A 22386-nucleotide genomic window follows, 5' to 3' on the forward strand; every position below is an offset into this window, starting at 1 on the left:
CCGTGTACTACAGAGACGGGAGACCCCAATACAAGGTCGGGAAGCTTCCCATGCCCATGTACCTGGCTCGGTTACGCGCCCTCCCAGAACCACTGAGTGCCGACACCCTACGGAGAGTGCGGGACAAACTGGGGTCTTGTAAGGGGAACAGAGGCAATCTTAGAGCCTGTTTTCACCATGCCTGGGAGCGTTTCTGCCAGGAGCCTTGGTGTGTGCAGGCCAACGCCAAGCTGCTGATCCAGTGGGGTGGGGAGAAGCTGGAGTTTGTCTCTGGGCGGGGGGAGAATTTAATCACCGTGTGTAAAGGTGAAGAGGGGAGAATCCAATACATGGTTCGGGTGTCAGGATGGTGGCCATGGATTGCTAGACTTCTCATAAGCTGCAAAGTGTTGGGAAGAGACTAAATATGCGTCTACACGGGGGCTTGAATCCGAAGCTCTTTGATGCATCGGGTAACTTGCAGGATGCAATGGCGTGCCCACGCATGGCCCGTTCTGTTTTCAGATCACATCATGGGAATGCACGGCAGCCGTTTGCTGCAAACTGAGGGTGTAACTTCCTCCGGGGACATCCCATGGTCCTTTGCTTCACTCCTGAGCAGCGAGCATCCTGGGGTTGTTTTTTCTGTGCATTGTGGGAAGCCAGCTGGGTTCAAATGTTTTTTTCAAGAAGTCCCACGTTTCTGCTGTCTGCACCCCCGTGGTTCCTTTTGCCCTGGGCTTGTGCCATTGTCAGCTTGCTCCCCTCCACCATGGTGGCAACCGCCAGTGCACAGAGGTTGCTTGGTCTGCATTACAGCAGCCAAAGCCGGACGAATTTGGCCTTGGACTTCGCCCATTGCACCACCGCGCAGATGAGGGGGGAGCAGGAGATTATTCTCTGGCAGAGACCGCGCTGCGTTGGCGGCAGCAGGAGGCAGAGGACGACACTGAGCTGTCAGAACTAGAGGGCCGGCTCCTGGACCAGCTACACAGCGTTCAGCGCCGTTGCTGGGCCCGGGAAGCCAGCATGGGTCGGTGGGAGAGGACGGTTCTGCAGGGCTGGGGCGACCCAGCAGCGGTGAGACGGTGTCCGGCTGGGGACGGTTACCTCTTCTGGGCTCGGTGCAGAACCGACTCCGGAGCCTTCAGCGGCACGTAGCGACACGCGGTGCCCAGACCCCTGGGGAAGCGGCTCACCACTGCCCTCTGGACGTTGGCCATCCCACGACGTTACTGGCCTGTAGCCAACCCAGCCGGCTTGGGGAGATCAACTGTTGGGGCCACGCTGGGGCAGGTCGGCTGTGCCATTGACAAGGTGCTGGCCAGCCAGGTCACGACGCTGGGTAACGCTCAGGAAATCACTGGTGGCTTTGCACGCACGGGGTTCCCAAACTGTGTCGGGACAGCCGATGGGACCCATGTGCCTGTCATTTGCCCCCGTAACCAGGGCACAGAATTTATAAACACAAAGTGGTATTTCTCCATTGCGTGCCAAAGACGGACAGGCAGGGTGGTTTGGGAGAGTCCGTGCTGGTAGGATCTTTCAACACTCAATACTGTTTAAATTAATGGAGGAAGGGCTGTTTACCCCTAGGAACACGATGGACATTAATGGCGTGGAGGTTGATCCCATTATTCTGGGAGAGCCGGCTTCCCCTCTGATACCCTGGTTAATGAGGCCACATGCAGGCTATGTGGACAGAAAGAAGGAACATTTCACTCTGGCCCTGGTAGCTGCAGAATGGCAGGGGAGTGTGCATTGGGCCGCCTGACGGGCAGATGACACTGTTTAAGGGACAGGCTGGAAGCAGCAGGAAAAATTCAGAACACCGTAACTGCGTGTTGTGTTCTGCACAATAGCTGTGAGAGCAAAGGGACAGCCTTAACAACGGCTGGGAGGCAGAGTAGCCAGTCGTAGAAAACACCGACACCCGGGGGAGTAGCGTCAGGGATGCCTGTTGTTAATAGTTTGAGCCCCATGCCTGTACGTGTGCGGTGGTGAGGCCGTGGAGAGGGGTGTAGGGACTGGGGCCTTGCAAGCGCTGGGGTACGGTGGATGGGCGGGGGAAGCGGACCATTCTCTCGGTGCTTTCGTAAAACGCTGTGAATTATTTCTCCTTTAGTTAAAGGATTTTCTGGAGGCTTGTTGCACTATAAAAACTATTTACAATCCGCCCACGAGGAGGCCTGAGTGCATTTAACTCGGGGGTTTGTCTGCAGGGGGCCAGCCAGAAAAGTTAATCAGCGTTTACTGAAGCTATGTCCACACTAGCCCCTTTATCAGTAAATGGCCAGAGGTGTGGGGAAAAAGCCACCCCTTGCCCCCACAAAGGCCGGTGTGGACAGCGCTAGTTCCCCCTGAACTGGTCAGGCTCACCGCTCCCCCCACCTCAAATGTTCCTCTGCACCCCCAAAACCTTTGAGGGCTCAGGTTAGCCCTGCCCAGCAGGGCTTGGGGAAGGAGCCCCACCTCGAGCCCCTCCCCACCCTAGTCTGCCAAAATCGCAGGGGCACGGCCGAAGAGAGATTATCTGCCACCCCACCCCTGCCTTTCGGGGGGGGCTCACAGCCATGACTCCATGAGCAGACAGCAGCTAGCCAAGGAGACGCTACATCAGCACCAGGGCCCCATGGAAGGCACAAATGTGGGGGGGCAGGTATGTGACACCCCCCCCCCCCCGAATGCAGGTGAGCAGGGAGGTTTTTCTCCCCATAGCATTTTGCAGAGCCCCTGTGCAACGGCCACGGAGCCCCTGGGGCCACAGTGTGAGAACAGCTGGTTTAGGTAGTGGGACATGGGGCCTGTTTCCATCTAGGTGGCCTGGCTCTAGTCTGGCCCCAGGGTGGGGACACTGGCTGGCTTGAGGAGAAAGGTCCCCCCTACCCTGAAGTGGCTACTAGACATTGAGAAGGTCAAGATAAAAATATCTCAAAGTGGGAGAGGAGAAGGTAAAGAGGGTGAGACACCCCCTGTCCTCTCCCTCCAGCAAGAGATTTCCCCTACCATGGCCAGGCAAGAACCCAGGAGTCCTGGCTCCCAGCACCCCACTCCATCCTGTAATCCCCAGACCCCACTCCCCTCCCAGAGCTGGGATAGAACCCAGGAGTCCTGGCTCCCAATGATGTTCCACTATTGCACCCCTAGATTCCCCATCCCTTGTATGGGTCCCAGACAGACCCATGTCTCCAAAGGAGAATCTCCCCCATACATCCTGGTCTAGCAGCCTCTCCCTGCCCGGCCTCCACCCAACCAGCTCCCCTGGGCCAGGCCCCCAGTCCCAGCTCCCAGGCTGCACTGGGGTGAATAACGAGCCCAGGGACAGTGCAGGGTGACCAGCAGATTATGTTTATTGGTAGATTTCAACCCCCCATGGAGGGGGTGGAGCCAGCAGGGAAGGGGCGGAGCTACTTGAACTTGATGGACTTGACCCTGAAGTCTCCCTCCACCGAGAAGAATTCGATGGCCTCCAGCCCCAGCCTGTTGGGGAACTTGAGCTGCTGCTCCCCCGGCAGCGCCACCGTCAGCTCCTGGGCATCGAAGGAGATGCCGATCTGGGGGAGGAGCCAGAGGGTGAGGGGCGGAGCCAGAGACACCTGCCCCCTACAGGGTTAAATATCATCCCAGCCTTACACACACACACACTCCCATCCCAACCAGGAGAGGAGACATCCCCACCAGCAAGAGACTCATCTGCTCGAGATGGGGTGGCTGCGGTCTTCCCCACACAGTGCCCTGCCCCCTTTCCCCCTCCACCCAGCTGACCCCAGCAAAGGGAAGCTGGGATCTTCCTCAGTCTCCCAGAGATTGGAGAAGGCTGCCTTCAGAGAGAGCGAGTCCTGCCCCCAAAAACATGGGATCTACCCCCACCTCACAGTGCCCTTCCCCCCACCCCCCTCCCAATTCACACCAGGAATGGGAGCTGTGATCTTCCCCTGGACAGTGCCCTGCACCCCACCCTAGCTAGGTGAGAAGGGGGCTGAGCTCTCCCCCAGAGAGGAGCTCACAATTCATCTCCCACCCCACAGAGGGAGAGCTGGGATCTTCCCCTAGGCAGTGCCCCGCCTCACCTTGGCATCCTGCCCCGGCTGGAAGGGGAAGTCCGGCTCCCGCTGCTCTTCCCCCCACTCCCCGCCCTGCAGCGAGTTGCAGATGATGATGCGGGTGTCCCCGTGGCTCTCGAAGCGGGGGTTGAAGTGAAGGGCCAGGTCCGAGCCGGCCCGGCCCATGTTCAGGGCAAAGCTGGAGGGGAGAGAGACACAGGCTGGGACCCCACTGGGCCAGGCAGCTTCCCCAGGGGCAACCAATTGCTTTGCATTGTGGGAAGCCTCCAGCCAGCCCTCTGCCATGCAGAGCATCATGGGAAATTCCCCTTCACCATTGGAGAATCCCCCAGAATCCCCTCTGCTCTGAACTGGTGCATTGGGGGAAGCTTCCCAGCATCCTCTGGGACAGCACCACATCATGGAGCCCCTTCAGTGACACGCTTTGCATCATGGGAATTCCCCCAGCATCCCCTGCTGTGACCCCCCACAGGCTCCAGGTCATGGGCAAGTCTCCCAGAATCCCCTGGGCTAAAGCTGCAGCCCTGCAGGAAAGTTTCCCAGCATCCTCGGCAGCAGGGTCACCTGCTAGGCATCACCTGGGAGCTTCCCACAATGCACCAGCCTATGGGGCAGCTTTCCCAGCATCCTCTCTGCTGCCCTCCAGCCCCTTCCCAGGGTGGAGGGGAGCACTGGGGGGACACCACCAGCCCCGGGCCCCCTGCAGCCCCCCACGGTGCTCTGACCCACTGAGCTCACCCCATGTAGGGGGCTGAGAGCCAGCCCCCCAGGGGTCAGTCCTGGGGAGACCAGTTCCCCCATCCCATGGGGAAGCCCACTAGCACATACCCCCTTGAGGGGGAGCTGTGGGGATGGGGGTCAGGGCTGAGACATGGATCCCTGGAGGATTCAGGGGGGCTGAGACGATGCAGATCCAGGGAGTGAGGGGCCTGCAGGGAGATGCTGCCCCCTTGCAGGGGCTAAGCCCCATCCATGGGTCCCAGAGACTCCCCCAGTGTGCTGTTTGGCAGCAGGGGGACCCCAGCATTGGCCCCCCCCCAGGATCAGGTTAACCCTTCCCTCCCCGTACCCATCAGCCCAGACTCACCTCTTAGCATCCGGCAGCACCGTCCCCTTCACGGCGATGCTCTCGCCAGGCTGGACCTTCAAGTGGGTCAGAACCATCCCCTGGCGGTGGGGGAAGGGCAGAGGTGAGCACCCCCCAGCGACTCCCCCACCACCCCTCCCCAGAGGGGACAGGGAATGGGGCACAGGCCCCCATCCAGCCCTCAGGCATGGGACTGGCCAGCTCGGGGGGGGGGCAGGAAATGGGACACAGGAGGAGCCAGCTCCCACTAGCCCCACGGCAGTGACTGGCTGGCTCAGGGGGGCTAGGAATGGGGCACATCCCCTCTAGGGGGGCACTAGATGGGGAAGCAGAGAAGGAATATGAATTTCCCACAGGTACAGGTGACAAAGCCTTGACCCCCCCCCAGCCCACTACACCTGGGCCCCCCTCCCTCCAACATGACCCTCTCAGCCCTAGAGGATCCCATCACCCACCCCCAACCTTGGGTATCTCACAGCTTCCCAGTCACAGGGCAGGGGGGTTGGCTACCAAGAGACAGACAACTCACCCCATACAAATAAGGGGCAGGACTGGGGATCATCCAGCCCAGGGAGAGAAATTAAAGACACTCCAAGAACCCAACAACCCCCTGCCACCAGACTTCCTGCTCCACATATCTACCAATCTCTTCCCACCGCTATCATCCCACCCCCCAGAGAACCAGCCTTAATACCCCTCCGCCCCCCACAACTTACACACTCCATGGCAGCAGCTCCAGAAACAAGACAAGACAACACCCAGCTCCAACCACCATAGGGGCAGAACCCACCCATGAGCTTTAAATAGCTGGGACACCCCCCTTGGGACCAATCAGGCACCCCAAGCCCGAAAAAACTGACCAATCAGAGAGGAGAGGGGTGTGGCCAGTGGAACCTTGAGACCCAGCTGTCTGGGTGGGCTGGGCCAATCACAGCCCAGCTCATACCCTGGATCGGGAAGAGCAGAAAAGACCAATGGAGTAGGTAGATGGTGGTCTAGGGCCCGGCCCCCTTTCGTTCCCAGGCCAATCAGAAATGGAGCCTTTTGCAAATGGGCTAAGAAACTACAATTCCCAGCATTCCTAGCTCCCAACTCCCAGCCTCCCTTGGGAGCTACTTGCTTATAAAAAGGACACAAGAGGGGCTGTTTCTATGCTATTGCTGTGTGTGTGGGGTTAGAGGGGTATGTGCGGTCTGGTCTTTCTTTTGTCTGGAAGACACAGGAGAGTCCCCTGTCCTGGTAAGGGGTTAAACAGGGGCTAGGATTTGGGGGGTTTTTAGAGGGGGTTCTGATAACCTTGTTGCTGTTATTTAACCCTTGTAACTTTTAGTATTGTGTTCTCTTTTCTAGGACTGCTTTAACTTTCCAATATGTCTTGATGAGTGTTTTTAACCTGTGGAACCTACTGCTGTAGGATAGCCCTGTCTGGGGGGTACTTTCACTGAGGGACAGCTGCATACAAGTGTATTCCAGTAGGGCTTAAGGTTAGGATTCCTGGGTTCCCTTATTGACTCTGGGAGGTGGGTGTCTCGTGGTTAGAGTAGGGGGCTTGGGAGCCAGGTCTCCTGGGTTCTCTCCCTGGCTTGGGGAGGGGTCTGGTGGGTTAGAGCAGGGAGCCAGGACTCCTGGGCTCTCTCCCTGGCTCGGGGAGGCGAGTGGGGGCTAGTGGGTGAGAGGAAAGCACATGTGGGGGTCAGGATTCCTGGGTTCTAGTCCCATCTGAGCTTGCCGGACCTGCTGTACTGTGCAGAGACCGTCTATGCCCTGAGTTTCTGTTAATCCAAGTAAATCAGCTGGTTAAATGGGGGCTGATCCCTAGGGTGTGGGGGAGGATCTGACCCCTGGCTTCATGCTAAGTAGCAAACGAGAGTGTGGGAATGAGGGGGAAAATTCTGGGGTTCTTGCTGAGCATGAACAGTCTGGAGTGGAGGAAAAGTAGCTGACCACGGGTACGTCTACATGGCAATGGAAGAACCCTGGCTGGCTTGGATTAGCTGACTGGGGCTTGGGCTGGGGGCTATAAAATTGCAGGGTAGATGATCCAGATCCGGCTAGGCTTGGGCTGAACCCTGTGGCGTGGACTTGTCTCTAGCCCAAGCCTAATGTCTGCACATGTCGCTCCGAGCCCAAGCCTGGGCCTCCAATTCAGTGCAGCAGGTTGGCACTGCAGTGTAGACGTCACTCTTAGTGACCCTGGAGAAACTCTACCGAGGAGAGGGGCCAGTAGCTTTCTTCCATGTAGCTGGAGCAGGACTTTAACCCTCCTACCCCAGCAGCTGGGAAGGTGCAGGGGCAGCGAGCAGATCGGGCTGGGAATTTTGACCCCCAAAAGTTAGTGGAAACTGAAACTTTCTGCCAGAAGGGGGCAGGGTCAAAGACAGCTTCGTTGGGAAGATTGCTGGGGTCCACGATGGAATTTTTGGTCAAAATAAGGGGGTGGGTCCATACCGGGTGCCTCTCTCTGGTTTTGCACAGAGGACTCGGAAAGGGCTCACTTTAGTTCAGGTGTAGAACAGCAAATTTTTCTTGAAATCTCAAATGTTTCTGGGATGGGAAAAACATTTTGGGCCCACCCCTAGTCTCCAGGTTCTGACTCCTGTTTCTGACCCCCTTGGAAGTCTCAAGGGTGGTGACTGAAAGACCATGCAATGGTGCATTCCCTTGGGAGATCTTAAAACACCAGCCACCTTTGTCAAGTATCTTCCCCACTCTGTGCCCCCATTTCTCCATATGTAAAATGGGACATTTATACAGTCAGTGGAAGGCCCAGAGATAGAACCCAGGAGTCCTGGCTCACAGCTGCGCCCCCCACAACCCACTAGACTCCTCTAAGTGGAGACCAAAAATGATGATGAACTCGGCAGCATTCATGTCACAAGGGGGTCTACTGAGTTTTGAGTTTATTTCAACTAGGTCTACTAACCAAACTAGGCTGAGACCAAATGAAAACTCATCTCACTTGTGACAGGGGGATGGGTGTGAACCCAGGTCTCCAGGGAACTAGCCCCAGTTTCTTTCCTTTGTAGATTGTATTAGTCTCCGGTGATCAAGTCCCAGCGAAGGTCTGGGGATGACCCATGGGTGGGTGTGTGATTAAATCCAGCCTCCCAGAACCCCTGAGCATCGAGCGGCTCCTCCAGGTCCGGACACGTCTGGAGTCCCGGAGGCGGCTGACCAAGGAGCTCAAGGCCTGTTTCAATCTAGCGCTGAGCGAGTTCTCCCAGGAGCCGCTTTGCGTCCAGCAAAACGCCAGGATGACCATCCAAAGCGAGACCACGGTGCTGGTCTTCGTGTCTGGCACGCAGGAGAATGAAATATCCATCTTCCATGTGGAAGGGCAAGTCCAGTACAACATCAAAATGCCCCGGTGGGACACTTGTGTGGCAAGAGTCTTCAGCAGGAACATCGTGAAGACCGTGGCGGAGATGGTCAACTACATCCCGGCTGGACCGCTCTTGGAGATGGTGAAGAAGATGTATTAGCTACTGGGGCGGGGGGCGTTAGCTCTTCAACAAGCCCAGCACAATGAACAAAACGGGTTAATTGTTGAAGAGGCTCACAAGCAAAATGGGCCAGATTCCCCATCCCCCAGATAGTAGAAACCATTGTTGCTCCATTGTGGAAGACATTCATGGGTGAGATATATTGAGTATAATTCTAATGGGTCTTGGGGGGGATACAGGCGATGACCCGGATTCTGCTCTGTGCTTTGCTGGGGTGGGTGAGTTTAACCCTCTCTCAGTGAGGGGGCAACCAGAGTGACTCAAGTTGACGTGACTTAAGGATTGCCTCCATTGACGTTGGTGGACTCGCTCTGGATTCATCCTGGGGTTCTAGGTCAGGATTCAGCCCTGTCTAACCGCAACTGGTGCCTTTTCAGGACTGGATTCTGACCTCGTTTCCACTCAAAACAGGGTTAATCCTGATTTACACCGGCATATTCATCACTGTAGCCCTCTCCAGCGACCTCTGTCCTCGCGGCTATCTTCACTTCCTTTGGAATGGAGTCTCGTAGCTGTAATTGCTTCCCGGGGTGGACATTGGACCCCAAATGGGCATCTACTTCTGCTGCAACAGATCTTAACCCCATGTAAACTTCCTTTTTGGTTTTTAGCATTTCCAGGTGACCTGGGCGTCATTCAGGCGCCCTCAAATAAAGCTTGAACATCTGTTGTTTGGATGTGGATTTGGTGTCTGTCTTTCCATTGGGGGGGTCTTCCCGACAGCCCCATGGCTGGGCTCAGACAGGGTCCGCAGCTGGTGTGAATGGGCCGTGGCTCTGCTGGTGTGACTCCTAGTATTAGAGATCTCCAACATCCTCAGGGGGAGCTACCCTGTGAGTTGAAACTTTGCCCCTGGAGAGCCACGTTTTTCTTCTCTGACATGGCTCCTGGATGTCCCTTAATAAGTGGCCCAAGAGTCCCTGCTGGGTGGGCTTACGGGGCTCAGTGCAGCAGCATGGAGGGATCCCTGCATTGGTGCAGATGGGGGGATCTGGGGGGGATCCTCCAAATTAGACCCATCCCCCTCTCTGGTCCTCCCTCCCCCACTTACCCCACCTCCCCTCTCTTCCCTAGCCTTACATGACCCCCCTATTTCCAGCCCCAGCTCAGACTGTCCAGGGAACAAAACTACTGTGATAAGGGACAAGTGTCCCAGGACCTGCTGTTCAGCAGGGGATTAGGGCAGTGGGTGTAGGGCTGGGAGCCAGGACTCCTGGGTTCTCTCCCTGGCTCTGGGAGGGAAGTGGGGTTAATGGTTAGTGCAGGGGGAGAGGTGGGGAGCCAGGCTACATTAGTCAGAATGGGGTCTAGGGGTTAATACAGAGAGAGGCCCCCCACTTTCCTGGAGGGCTGTTTGGCTGGGTACAGGAGTGAGGGGCCAGGGGGGGTCTGTTTGCAGAGGAAACAGCAGGACTCACCCAGCTGCTGGGGGAGGGATAGGGCAGGAGCTGAAATGCAGGGAGCCCCATAGAAACAGGGTCCCCTCCCTTCCCCATAAAGAGGGCATTAGGCAGCCAGGGGGTCAGACCTGCCCCCAGGCCTCCCCAGCAGCCCCTTAGCACAGGGCCCTGTGTAGAGACCACTCACCCAGCAGTGGGGAGGGCAGGGCCCTGTGGGAGGGCACTGCCTGCCCCTCTCCTGACCTAGGCCCAGCAGCTGCCCCCAAACTGCATCCAGGAACCAGCTCTACACATGTGAGCCTCACCCCGTCCTCGTGTCCTGCCCTGACACAGAGCAGTGGGACCTGCTGCCATCCAAGGTGGGCAAGGGACCCGGCTGGGCCAGCCTGGGCTCCCTGCTGGTGCCATGGGGCTAGCAGCTGGTGGCTCCTCTGCAGAGCCATGGGCACAGGTGCGTCCCCAAGCTCTTAGCCCCTTTCATGGCAAGAGGGAGAGCCTGGCCCCCCTCTCCATCAATCTGCAACCTGGCACAACCCAACCAGGACCCCCTGCAAAGCCAGAGGATCACCCCACCAGCCTCCCCTGGGTGCCAGCCAAGATGCCCCCCCTTGGGATGTTGGGGAGATCTGTGAGGGTGGGGGTCTATTTCCAGTCCCTGGCACTGTCGTGCCTCGGGGCAGAGCAGAGGGGTCTCTGCTCCCTGTCCTCCTCTGGAGCCCCGACCTTCCTCCCGCTTCTGTTCTCTCTTCCCTTGTCCCACTGTTCAGCTGAAGCCTGGGCTGAGGCCTGTACTGGGGGGGCCCCCCCAGCACCCCACGGCTTTCACATAGTTGCTGGAGCCAGCAGCCCCCAGACTCCCCCATGAGAGCCAGGCCGGAGGGTGAGAACAGCTGGCCCCGAGCCCCAGGGAAGAACACTAGATCCAGCGACCCCGGCAGCCAGAGCGAGCAGGCTGGGGCCAGGAAACAGCTGCTGGGCACAGGATCCAGGCTCAGCCAGGTCCCGAGAGGGGTTGGGGGCAGAAGCCCTGGCTCCCAGCCTCCCCTGCTCTAACCACAAGCCCCCACTCCCCTCCCAGAGCTGGGATAGAACCCAGGAGTCCTGGCTCCCAATGATGTTCCACGATTGCACCCCTAGATTCCCCCATCCCTTGTATGGGTCCCAGACAGACCCATGTCTCCAAAGGAGAATCTCCCCCATACATCCTGGTCTAGCAGCCTCTCCCTGCCCAGCCTCCACCCAACCAGCTCCCCTGGGCAAGGCCCCCAGTCCCAGCTCCCAGGCTGCACTGGGGTGAATAACGAGCCCAGGGACAGTGCAGGGTGACCAGCAGATTATGTTTATTGGTAGATTTCAACCCCCCATGGAGGGGGTGGAGCCAGCAGGGAAGGGGCGGAGCTACTTGAACTTGATGGACTTGACCCTGAAGTCTCCCTCCACCGAGAAGAATTCGATGGCCTCCAGCCCCAGCCTGTTGGGGAACTTGAGCTGCTGCTCCCCCGGCAGCACCACCGTCAGCTCCTGGGCATCGAAGGAGATGCCGATCTGGGGGAGGAGCCAGAGGGTGAGGGGCGGAGCCAGAGACACCTGCCCCCTACAGGGTTAAATATCATCCCAGCCTTACACACACACTCCCATCCCAACCAGGAGAGGAGACATCCCCACCAGCAAGAGACTCATCTGCTCGAGATGGGTGGCTGCGGTCTTCCCCACACAGTGCCCTGCCCCCTTTCCCCCTCCACCCAGCTGACCCCAGCAAAGGGAAGCTGGGATCTTCCTCAGTCTCCCAGAGATTGGAGAAGGCTGCCTTCAGAGAGAGCGAGTCCTGCCCCCAAAACATGGGATCTACCCCCACCTCACAGTGCCCTTCCCCCCACCCCCTCCCAATTCACACCAGGAATGGCAGCTGTGATCTTCCCCTGGACAGTGCCCTGCACCCCACCCTAGCTAGGTGAGAAGGGGGCTGAGCTCTCCCCCAGAGAGGAGCTCACAATTCATCTCCCACCCCACAGGGGGAGAGCTGGGATCTTCCCCTAGGCAGTGCCCCGCCTCACCTTGGCATCCTGCCCCGGCTGGAAGGGGAAGTCCGGCTCCCGCTGCTCCTCCCCCCACTCCCCGCCCTGCAGCGAGTTGCAGATGATGATGCGGGTGTCCCCGTGGCTCTCGAAGCGAGGGTTGAAGTGAAGGGCCAGGTCCGAGCCGGCCCGGCCCATGTTCAGGGCAAAGCTGGAGGGGAGAGAGACACAGGCTGGGACCCCACTGGGCCAGGCAGCTTCCCCAGGGGCAACCAATTGCTTTGCATTGTGGGAAGCCTCCAGCCAGCCCTCTGCCATGCAGAGCATCATGGGAAATTCCCCTTCACCATTGGAGAATCCCCCAGAATCCCCTCTGCTCTGAACTGGTGCATTGGGGGAAGCTTCCCAGCATCCTCTGGGACAGCACCACATCATGGAGCCCCTTCAGTGACACGCTTTGCATCATGGGAATTCCCCCAGCATCCCCTGCTGTGACCCCCCACAGGCTCCAGGTCATGGGCAAGTCTCCCAGAATCCCCTGGGCTAAAGCTGCAGCCCTGCAGGAAAGTTTCCCAGCATCCTCGGCAGCAGGGTCACCTGCTAGGCATCACCTGGGAGCTTCCCACAATGCACCAGCCTATGGGGCAGCTTTCCCAGCATCCTCTCTGCTGCCCTCCAGCCCCTTCCCAGGGTGGAGGGGAGCACTGGGGGGACACCACCAGCCCCGGGCCCCCTGCAGCCCCCCACGGTGCTCTGACCCACTGAGCTCACCCCATGTAGGGGGCTGAGAGCCAGCCCCCCAGGGGTCAGTCCTGGGGAGACCAGTTCCCCCATCCCATGGGGAAGCCCACTAGCACATACCCCCTTGAGGGGGAGCTGTGGGGATGGGGGTCAGGGCTGAGACATGGATCCCTGGAGGATTCAGGGGGGCTGAGACGATGCAGATCCAGGGAGTGAGGGGCCTGCAGGGAGATGCTGCCCCCTTGCAGGGGCTAAGCCCCATCCATGGGTCCCAGAGACTCCCCCAGTGTGCTGTTTGGCAGCAGGGGGACCCCAGCATTGGCCCCCCCCAGGATCAGGTTAACCCTTCCCTCCCCGTACCCATCAGCCCAGACTCACCTCTTAGCATCCGGCAGCACCGTCCCCTTCACGGCGATGCTCTCGCCAGGCTGGACCTTCAAGTGGGTCAGAACCACCCCCTGGTGGTGGGGGAAGGGCAGAGGTGAGCACCCCCCAGCGACTCCCCCACCACCCCTCCCCAGAGGGGACAGGGAATGGGGCACAGGCCCCCATCCAGCCCTCAGGCATGGGACTGGCCAGCTCGGGGGGGGGGGCAGGAAATGGGACACAGGAGGAGCCAGCTCCCACTAGCCCCACGGCAGTGGCTGGCTCAGGGGGGCTAGGAATGGGGCACATCCCCTCTAGGGGGGCACTAGATGGGGAAGCAGAGAAGGAATATGAATTTCCCACAGGTACAGGTGACAAAGCCTTGACCCCCCCCCAGCCCACTACACCTGGGCCCCCCCTCCCTCCAACATGACCCTCTCAGCCCTAGAGGATCCCATCACCCACCCCCAACCTTGGGTATCTCACAGCTTCCCAGTCACAGGGCAGGGGGGTTGGCTACCAAGAGACAGACAACTCACCCCATACAAATAAGGGGCAGGACTGGGGATCATCCAGCCCAGGGAGAGAAATTAAAGACACTCCAAGAACCCAACAACCCCCTGCCACCAGACTTCCTGCTCCACATATCTACCAATCTCTTCCCACCGCTATCATCCCACCCCCCAGAGAACCAGCCTTAATACCCCTCCGCCCCCCACAACTTACACACTCCATGGCAGCAGCTCCAGAAACAAGACAAGACAACACCCAGCTCCAACCACCATAGGGGCAGAACCCACCCATGAGCTTTAAATAGCTGGGACACCCCCCTTGGGACCAATCAGGCACCCCAAGCCCGAAAAAACTGACCAATCAGAGAGGAGAGGGGTGTGGCCAGTGGAACCTTGAGACCCAGCTGTCTGGGTGGGCTGGGCCAATCACAGCCCAGCTCATACCCTGGATCGGGAAGAGCAGAAAAGACCAATGGAGTAGGTAGATGGTGGTCTAGGGCCCGGCCCCCTTTCGTTCCCAGGCCAATCAGAAATGGAGCCTTTTGCAAATGGGCTAAGAAACTACAATTCCCAGCATTCCTAGCTCCCAACTCCCAGCCTCCCTTGGGAGCTACTTGCTTATAAAAAGGACACAAGAGGGGCTGTTTCTATGCTATTGCTGTGTGTGTGGGGTTAGAGGGGTATGTGCGGTCTGGTCTTTCTTTTGTCTGGAAGACACAGGAGAGTCCCCTGTCCTGGTAAGGGGTTAAACAGGGGCTAGGATTTGGGGGGGTTTTAGAGGGGGTTCTGATAACCTTGTTGCTGTTATTTAACCCTTGTAACTTTTAGTATTGTGTTCTCTTTTCTAGGACTGCTTTAACTTTCCAATATGTCTTGATGAGTGTTTTTAACCTGTGGAACCTACTGCTGTAGGATAGCCCTGTCTGGGAGGTACTTTCACTGAGGGACAGCTGCATACAAGTGTATTCCAGTAGGGCTTAAGGTTAGGATTCCTGGGTTCCCTTATTGACTCTGGGAGGTGGGTGTCTCGTGGTTAGAGTAGGGGGCTTGGGAGCCAGGTCTCCTGGGTTCTCTCCCTGGCTTGGGGAGGGGTCTGGTGGGTTAGAGCAGGGAGCCAGGACTCCTGGGCTCTCTCCCTGGCTCGGGGAGGCGAGTGGGGGCTAGTGGGTGAGAGGAAAGCACATGTGGGGGTCAGGATTCCTGGGTTCTAGTCCCATCTGAGCTTGCCGGACCTGCTGTACTGTGCAGAGACCGTCTATGCCCTGAGTTTCTGTTAATCCAAGTAAATCAGCTGGTTAAATGGGGGCTGATCCCTAGGGTGTGGGGGAGGATCTGACCCCTGGCTTCATGCTAAGTAGCAAACGAGAGTGTGGGAATGAGGGGGAAAATTCTGGGGTTCTTGCTGAGCATGAACAGCCTGGAGTGGAGGAAAAGTAGCTGACCACGGGTACGTCTACATGGCAATGGAAGAACCCTGGCTGGCTTGGATTAGCTGACTGGGGCTTGGGCTGGGGGCTATAAAATTGCAGGGTAGATGATCCAGATCCGGCTAGGCTTGGGCTGAACCCTGTGGCGTGGACTTGTCTCTAGCCCAAGCCTAATGTCTGCACATGTCGCTCCGAGCCCAAGCCTGGGCCTCCAATTCAGTGCAGCAGGTTGGCACTGCAGTGTAGACGTCACTCTTAGTGACCCTGGAGAAACTCTACCGAGGAGAGGGGCCAGTAGCTTTCTTCCATGTAGCTGGAGCAGGACTTTAACCCTCCTACCCCAGCAGCTGGGAAGGTGCAGGGGCAGCGAGCAGATCGGGCTGGGAATTTTGACCCCCAAAAGTTAGTGGAAACTGAAACTTTCTGCCAGAAGGGGGCAGGGTCAAAGACAGCTTCGTTGGGAAGATTGCTGGGGTCCACGATGGAATTTTTGGTCAAAATAAGGGGGTGGGTCCATACCGGGTGCCTCTCTCTGGTTTTGCACAGAGGACTCAGAAAGGGCTCACTTTAGTTCAGGTGTAGAACAGCAAATTTTTCTTGAAATCTCAAATGTTTCTGGGATGGGAAAAACATTTTGGGCCCACCCCTAGTCTCCAGGTTCTGACTCCTGTTTCTGACCCCCTTGGAAGTCTCAAGGGTGGTGACTGAAAGACCATGCAATGGTGCATTCCCTTGGGAGATCTTAAAACACCAGCCACCTTTGTCAAGTATCTTCCCCACTCTGTGCCCCCATTTCTCCATATGTAAAATGGGACATTTATACAGTCAGTGGAAGGCCCAGAGATAGAACCCAGGAGTCCTGGCTCACAGCTGCGCCCCCCACAACCCACTAGACTCCTCTAAGTGGAGACCAAAAATGATGATGAACTCGGCAGCATTCATGTCACAAGGGGGTCTACTGAGTTTCGAGTTTATTTCAACTAGGTCTACTAACCAAACTAGGCTGAGACCAAATGAAAACTCATCTCACTTGTGACAGGGGGATGGGTGTGAACCCAGGTCTCCAGGGAACTAGCCCCAGTTTCTTTCCTTTGTAGATTGTATTAGTCTCCGGTGATCAAGTCCCAGCGAAGGTCTGGGGATGACCCATGGGTGGGTGTGTGATTAAATCCAGCCTCCCAGAACCCCTGAGCATCGAGCGGCTCCTCCAGGTCCGGACACGTCTGGAGTCCCGGAGGCGGCTGACCAAGGAGCTCAAGGCCTGTTTCAATCTAGCGCTGAGCGAGTTCTCCCAGGAGCCGCTTTGCGTCCAGCAAAACGCCAGGATGACCATCCAAAGCGAGACCACGGTGCTGGTCTTCGTGTCTGGCACGCAGGAGAATGAAATATCCATCTTCCATGTGGAAGGGCAAGTCCAGTACAACATCAAAATGCCCCGGTGGGACACTTGTGTGGCAAGAGTCTTCAGCAGGAACATCGTGAAGACCGTGGCGGAGATGGTCAACTACATCCCGGCTGGACCGCTCTTGGAGATGGTGAAGAAGATGTATTAGCTACTGGGGCGGGGGGCGTTAGCTCTTCAACAAGCCCAGCACAATGAACAAAACGGGTTAATTGTTGAAGAGGCTCACAAGCAAAATGGGCCAGATTCCCCATCCCCCAGATAGTAGAAACCATTGTTGCTCCATTGTGGAAGACATTCATGGGTGAGATATATTGAGTATAATTCTAATGGGTCTTGGGGGGGATACAGGCGATGACCCGGATTCTGCTCTGTGCTTTGCTGGGGTGGGTGAGTTTAACCCTCTCTCAGTGAGGGGGCAACCAGAGTGACTCAAGTTGACGTGACTTAAGGATTGCCTCCATTGACGTTGGTGGACTCGCTCTGGATTCATCCTGGGGTTCTAGGTCAGGATTCAGCCCTGTCTAACCGCAACTGGTGCCTTTTCAGGACTGGATTCTGACCTCGTTTCCACTCAAAACAGGGTTAATCCTGATTTACACCGGCATATTCATCACTGTAGCCCTCTCCAGCGACCTCTGTCCTCGCGGCTATCTTCACTTCCTTTGGAATGGAGTCTCGTAGCTGTAATTGCTTCCCGGGGTGGACATTGGACCCCAAATGGGCATCTACTTCTGCTGCAACAGATCTTAACCCCATGTAAACTTCCTTTTTGGTTTTTAGCATTTCCAGGTGACCTGGGCGTCATTCAGGCGCCCTCAAATAAAGCTTGAACATCTGTTGTTTGGATGTGGATTTGGTGTCTGTCTTTCCATTGGGGGGGTCTTCCCGACAGCCCCATGGCTGGGCTCAGACAGGGTCCGTAGCTGGTGTGAATGGGCCGTGGCTCTGCTGGTGTGACTCCTAGTATTAGAGATCTCCAACATCCTCAGGGGGAGCTACCCTGTGAGTTGAAACTTTGCCCCTGGAGAGCCACATTTTTCTTCTCTGACATGGCTCCTGGATGTCCCTTAATAAGTGGCCCAAGAGTCCCTGCTGGGTGGGCTTACGGGGCTCAGTGCAGCAGCATGGAGGGATCCCTGCATTGGTGCAGATGGGGGGATCTGGGGGGGATCCTCCAAATTAGACCCATCCCCCTCTCTGGTCCTCCCTCCCCCACTTACCCCACCTCCCCTCTCTTCCCTAGCCTTACATGACCCCCCTATTTCCAGCCCCAGCTCAGACTGTCCAGGGAACAAAACTACTGTGATAAGGGACAAGTGTCCCAGGACCTGCTGTTCAGCAGGGGATTAGGGCAGTGGGTGTAGGGCTGGGAGCCAGGACTCCTGGGTTCTCTCCCTGGCTCTGGGAGGGAAGTGGGGTTAATGGTTAGTGCAGGGGGAGAGGTGGGGAGCCAGGCTACATTAGTCAGAATGGGGTCTAGGGGTTAATACAGAGAGAGGCCCCCCACTTTCCTGGAGGGCTGTTTGGCTGGGTACAGGAGTGAGGGGCCAGGGGGGGTCTGTTTGCAGAGGAAACAGCAGGACTCACCCAGCTGCTGGGGGAGGGATAGGGCAGGAGCTGAAATGCAGGGAGCCCCATAGAAACAGGGTCCCCTCCCTTCCCCATAAAGAGGGCATTAGGCAGCCAGGGGGTCAGACCTGCCCCCAGGCCTCCCCAGCAGCCCCTTAGCACAGGGCCCTGTGTAGAGACCACTCACCCAGCAGTGGGGAGGGCAGGGCCCTGTGGGAGGGCACTGCCTGCCCCTCTCCTGACCTAGGCCCAGCAGCTGCCCCCAAACTGCATCCAGGAACCAGCTCTACACATGTGAGCCTCACCCCGTCCTCGTGTCCTGCCCTGACACAGAGCAGTGGGACCTGCTGCCATCCAAGGTGGGCAAGGGACCCGGCTGGGCCAGCCTGGGCTCCCTGCTGGTGCCATGGGGCTAGCAGCTGGTGGCTCCTCTGCAGAGCCATGGGCACAGGTGCGTCCCCAAGCTCTTAGCCCCTTTCATGGCAAGAGGGAGAGCCTGGCCCCCCTCTCCATCAATCTGCAACCTGGCACAACCCAACCAGGACCCCCTGCAAAGCCAGAGGATCACCCCACCAGCCTCCCCTGGGTGCCAGCCAAGATGCCCCCCCTTGGGATGTTGGGGAGATCTGTGAGGGTGGGGGTCTATTTCCAGTCCCTGGCACTGTCGTGCCTCGGGGCAGAGCAGAGGGGTCTCTGCTCCCTGTCCTCCTCTGGAGCCCCGACCTTCCTCCCGCTTCTGTTCTCTCTTCCCTTGTCCCACTGTTCAGCTGAAGCCTGGGCTGAGGCCTGTACTGGGGGGGCCCCCCCAGCACCCCACGGCTTTCACATAGTTGCTGGAGCCAGCAGCCCCCAGACTCCCCCATGAGAGCCAGGCCGGAGGGTGAGAACAGCTGGCCCCGAGCCCCAGGGAAGAACACTAGATCCAGCGACCCCGGCAGCCAGAGCGAGCAGGCTGGGGCCAGGAAACAGCTGCTGGGCACAGGATCCAGGCTCAGCCAGGTCCCGAGAGGGGTTGGGGGCAGAAGCCCTGGCTCCCAGCCTCCCCTGCTCTAACCACAAGCCCCCACTCCCCTCCCAGAGCTGGGATAGAACCCAGGAGTCCTGGCTCCCAATGATGTTCCACGATTGCACCCCTAGATTCCCCCATCCCTTGTATGGGTCCCAGACAGACCCATGTCTCCAAAGGAGAATCTCCCCCATACATCCGGGTCTAGCAGCCTCTCCCTGCCCAGCCTCCACCCAACCAGCTCCCCTGGGCAAGGCCCCCAGTCCCAGCTCCCAGGCTGCACTGGGGTGAATAACGAGCCCAGGGACAGTGCAGGGTGACCAGCAGATTATGTTTATTGGTAGATTTCAACCCCCCATGGAGGGGGTGGAGCCAGCAGGGAAGGGGCGGAGCTACTTGAACTTGATGGACTTGACCCTGAAGTCTCCCTCCACCGAGAAGAATTCGATGGCCTCCAGCCCCAGCCTGTTGGGGAACTTGAGCTGCTGCTCCCCCGGCAGCACCACCGTCAGCTCCTGGGCATCGAAGGAGATGCCGATCTGGGGGAGGAGCCAGAGGGTGAGGGGCGGAGCCAGAGACACCTGCCCCCTACAGGGTTAAATATCATCCCAGCCTTACACACACACTCCCATCCCAACCAGGAGAGGAGACATCCCCACCAGCAAGAGACTCATCTGCTCGAGATGGGTGGCTGCGGTCTTCCCCACACAGTGCCCTGCCCCCTTTCCCCCTCCACCCAGCTGACCCCAGCAAAGGGAAGCTGGGATCTTCCTCAGTCTCCCAGAGATTGGAGAAGGCTGCCTTCAGAGAGAGCGAGTCCTGCCCCCAAAACATGGGATCTACCCCCACCTCACAGTGCCCTTCCCCCCACCCCCTCCCAATTCACACCAGGAATGGCAGCTGTGATCTTCCCCTGGACAGTGCCCTGCACCCCACCCTAGCTAGGTGAGAAGGGGGCTGAGCTCTCCCCCAGAGAGGAGCTCACAATTCATCTCCCACCCCACAGGGGGAGAGCTGGGATCTTCCCCTAGGCAGTGCCCCGCCTCACCTTGGCATCCTGCCCCGGCTGGAAGGGGAAGTCCGGCTCCCGCTGCTCCTCCCCCCACTCCCCGCCCTGCAGCGAGTTGCAGATGATGATGCGGGTGTCCCCGTGGCTCTCGAAGCGAGGGTTGAAGTGAAGGGCCAGGTCCGAGCCGGCCCGGCCCATGTTCAGGGCAAAGCTGGAGGGGAGAGAGACACAGGCTGGGACCCCACTGGGCCAGGCAGCTTCCCCAGGGGCAACCAATTGCTTTGCATTGTGGGAAGCCTCCAGCCAGCCCTCTGCCATGCAGAGCATCATGGGAAATTCCCCTTCACCATTGGAGAATCCCCCAGAATCCCCTCTGCTCTGAACTGGTGCATTGGGGGAAGCTTCCCAGCATCCTCTGGGACAGCACCACATCATGGAGCCCCTTCAGTGACACGCTTTGCATCATGGGAATTCCCCCAGCATCCCCTGCTGTGACCCCCCACAGGCTCCAGGTCATGGGCAAGTCTCCCAGAATCCCCTGGGCTAAAGCTGCAGCCCTGCAGGAAAGTTTCCCAGCATCCTCGGCAGCAGGGTCACCTGCTAGGCATCACCTGGGAGCTTCCCACAATGCACCAGCCTATGGGGCAGCTTTCCCAGCATCCTCTCTGCTGCCCTCCAGCCCCTTCCCAGGGTGGAGGGGAGCACTGGGGGGACAACACCAGCCCCGGGCCCCCTGCAGCCCCCCACGGTGCTCTGACCCACTGAGCTCACCCCATGTAGGGGGCTGAGAGCCAGCCCCCCAGGGGTCAGTCCTGGGGAGACCAGTTCCCCCATCCCATGGGGAAGCCCACTAGCACATACCCCCTTGAGGGGGAGCTGTGGGGATGGGGGTCAGGGCTGAGACATGGATCCCTGGAGGATTCAGGGGGGCTGAGACGATGCAGATCCAGGGAGTGAGGGGCCTGCAGGGAGATGCTGCCCCCTTGCAGGGGCTAAGCCCCATCCATGGGTCCCAGAGACTCCCCCAGTGTGCTGTTTGGCAGCAGGGGGACCCCAGCATTGGCCCCCCCCCAGGATCAGGTTAACCCTTCCCTCCCCGTACCCATCAGCCCAGACTCACCTCTTAGCATCCGGCAGCACCGTCCCCTTCACGGCGATGCTCTCGCCAGGCTGGACCTTCAAGTGGGTCAGAACCACCCCCTGGTGGTGGGGGAAGGGCAGAGGTGAGCACCCCCCAGCGACTCCCCCACCACCCCTCCCCAGAGGGGACAGGGAATGGGGCACAGGCCCCCATCCAGCCCTCAGGCATGGGACTGGCCAGCTCGGGGGGGGGGGGGCAGGAAATGGGACACAGGAGGAGCCAGCTCCCACTAGCCCCACGGCAGTGGCTGGCTCAGGGGGGCTAGGAATGGGGCACATCCCCTCTAGGGGGGCACTAGATGGGGAAGCAGAGAAGGAATATGAATTTCCCACAGGTACAGGTGACAAAGCCTTGACCCCCCCCCCAGCCCACTACACCTGGGCCCCCCCTCCCTCCAACATGACCCTCTCAGCCCTAGAGGATCCCATCACCCACCCCCAACCTTGGGTATCTCACAGCTTCCCAGTCACAGGGCAGGGGGGTTGGCTACCAAGAGACAGACAACTCACCCCATACAAATAAGGGGCAGGACTGGGGATCATCCAGCCCAGGGAGAGAAATTAAAGACACTCCAAGAACCCAACAACCCCCTGCCACCAGACTTCCTGCTCCACATATCTACCAATCTCTTCCCACCGCTATCATCCCACCCCCCAGAGAACCAGCCTTAATACCCCTCCGCCCCCCACAACTTACACACTCCATGGCAGCAGCTCCAGAAACAAGACAAGACAACACCCAGCTCCAACCACCATAGGGGCAGAACCCACCCATGAGCTTTAAATAGCTGGGACACCCCCCTTGGGACCAATCAGGCACCCCAAGCCCGAAAAAACTGACCAATCAGAGAGGAGAGGGGTGTGGCCAGTGGAACCTTGAGACCCAGCTGTCTGGGTGGGCTGGGCCAATCACAGCCCAGCTCATACCCTGGATCGGGAAGAGCAGAAAAGACCAATGGAGTAGGTAGATGGTGGTCTAGGGCCCGGCCCCCTTTCGTTCCCAGGCCAATCAGAAATGGAGCCTTTTGCAAATGGGCTAAGAAACTACAATTCCCAGCATTCCTAGCTCCCAACTCCCAGCCTCCCTTGGGAGCTACTTGCTTATAAAAAGGACACAAGAGGGGCTGTTTCTATGCTATTGCTGTGTGTGTGGGGTTAGAGGG

At 58.4% G+C, this 22386-nt stretch overlaps 3 protein-coding genes across 3 annotated transcripts; all 3 read right to left on the minus strand.

Moving 5' to 3' along the window:
- Nucleotides 1-3311: 3311 nt before the first annotated feature.
- Nucleotides 3312-5980, minus strand: LOC144929299 (16 kDa beta-galactoside-binding lectin-like). The gene is made up of 4 exons (XM_078848447.1): nt 5847-5980; nt 5131-5210; nt 4050-4221; nt 3312-3533 (listed from the first exon to the last, which is right to left on the minus strand). Exons 1-4 carry the CDS (start codon nt 5922-5924, stop codon nt 3387-3389), a joined length of 477 nt encoding a protein of 158 aa, XP_078704573.1. The 5' UTR covers nt 5925-5980; the 3' UTR covers nt 3312-3386.
- Nucleotides 5981-11354: 5374 nt separating this feature from the next.
- Nucleotides 11355-14015, minus strand: LOC144929300 (16 kDa beta-galactoside-binding lectin-like). Its single transcript, XM_078848448.1, has 4 exons — nt 13882-14015; nt 13168-13247; nt 12088-12259; nt 11355-11578 (listed from the first exon to the last, which is right to left on the minus strand). The coding sequence occupies exons 1-4, from the start codon at nt 13957-13959 to the stop codon at nt 11432-11434; spliced, it is 477 nt and encodes a 158-aa protein (XP_078704574.1). The 5' UTR covers nt 13960-14015; the 3' UTR covers nt 11355-11431.
- A 5374-nt stretch (nt 14016-19389) lies between these two features.
- On the minus strand, nt 19390-22054 carry LOC144929301 (16 kDa beta-galactoside-binding lectin-like). Its single transcript, XM_078848449.1, has 4 exons — nt 21921-22054; nt 21204-21283; nt 20123-20294; nt 19390-19613 (listed from the first exon to the last, which is right to left on the minus strand). The coding sequence occupies exons 1-4, from the start codon at nt 21996-21998 to the stop codon at nt 19467-19469; spliced, it is 477 nt and encodes a 158-aa protein (XP_078704575.1). The 5' UTR covers nt 21999-22054; the 3' UTR covers nt 19390-19466.
- Nucleotides 22055-22386: the final 332 nt, after the last annotated feature.

Source organism: Lepidochelys kempii, chromosome 14 (genome assembly GCF_965140285.1).
Source record: "Lepidochelys kempii isolate rLepKem1 chromosome 14, rLepKem1.hap1, whole genome shotgun sequence".
NCBI lineage: Eukaryota > Metazoa > Chordata > Testudines > Cheloniidae > Lepidochelys > Lepidochelys kempii.

Coding starts and splice junctions, on each gene's coding strand:
- LOC144929301 (XM_078848449.1), bottom strand. CDS start 21,998: ATGGGTGGGTTCTGCCCCTATGGTGGTTGGAGCTGGGTGTTGTCTTGT. Junction 21,284..21,920: donor GAGCTGCTGCCATGGAGTGT/GTAAGTTGTGGG, acceptor CCCCACCACCAG/GGGGTGGTTCTGACCCACTT. Junction 20,295..21,203: donor GTGCTGCCGGATGCTAAGAG/GTGAGTCTGGGC, acceptor TCTCCCCTCCAG/CTTTGCCCTGAACATGGGCC.
- LOC144929299 (XM_078848447.1), bottom strand. CDS start 5,924: ATGGGTGGGTTCTGCCCCTATGGTGGTTGGAGCTGGGTGTTGTCTTGT. Junction 5,211..5,846: donor GAGCTGCTGCCATGGAGTGT/GTAAGTTGTGGG, acceptor CCCCACCGCCAG/GGGATGGTTCTGACCCACTT. Junction 3,534..4,049: donor AGCCGGGGCAGGATGCCAAG/GTGAGGCGGGGC, acceptor CTCCTCCCCCAG/ATCGGCATCTCCTTCGATGC.
- LOC144929300 (XM_078848448.1), bottom strand. CDS start 13,959: ATGGGTGGGTTCTGCCCCTATGGTGGTTGGAGCTGGGTGTTGTCTTGT. Junction 13,248..13,881: donor GAGCTGCTGCCATGGAGTGT/GTAAGTTGTGGG, acceptor CCCCACCACCAG/GGGGTGGTTCTGACCCACTT. Junction 11,579..12,087: donor AGCCGGGGCAGGATGCCAAG/GTGAGGCGGGGC, acceptor CTCCTCCCCCAG/ATCGGCATCTCCTTCGATGC.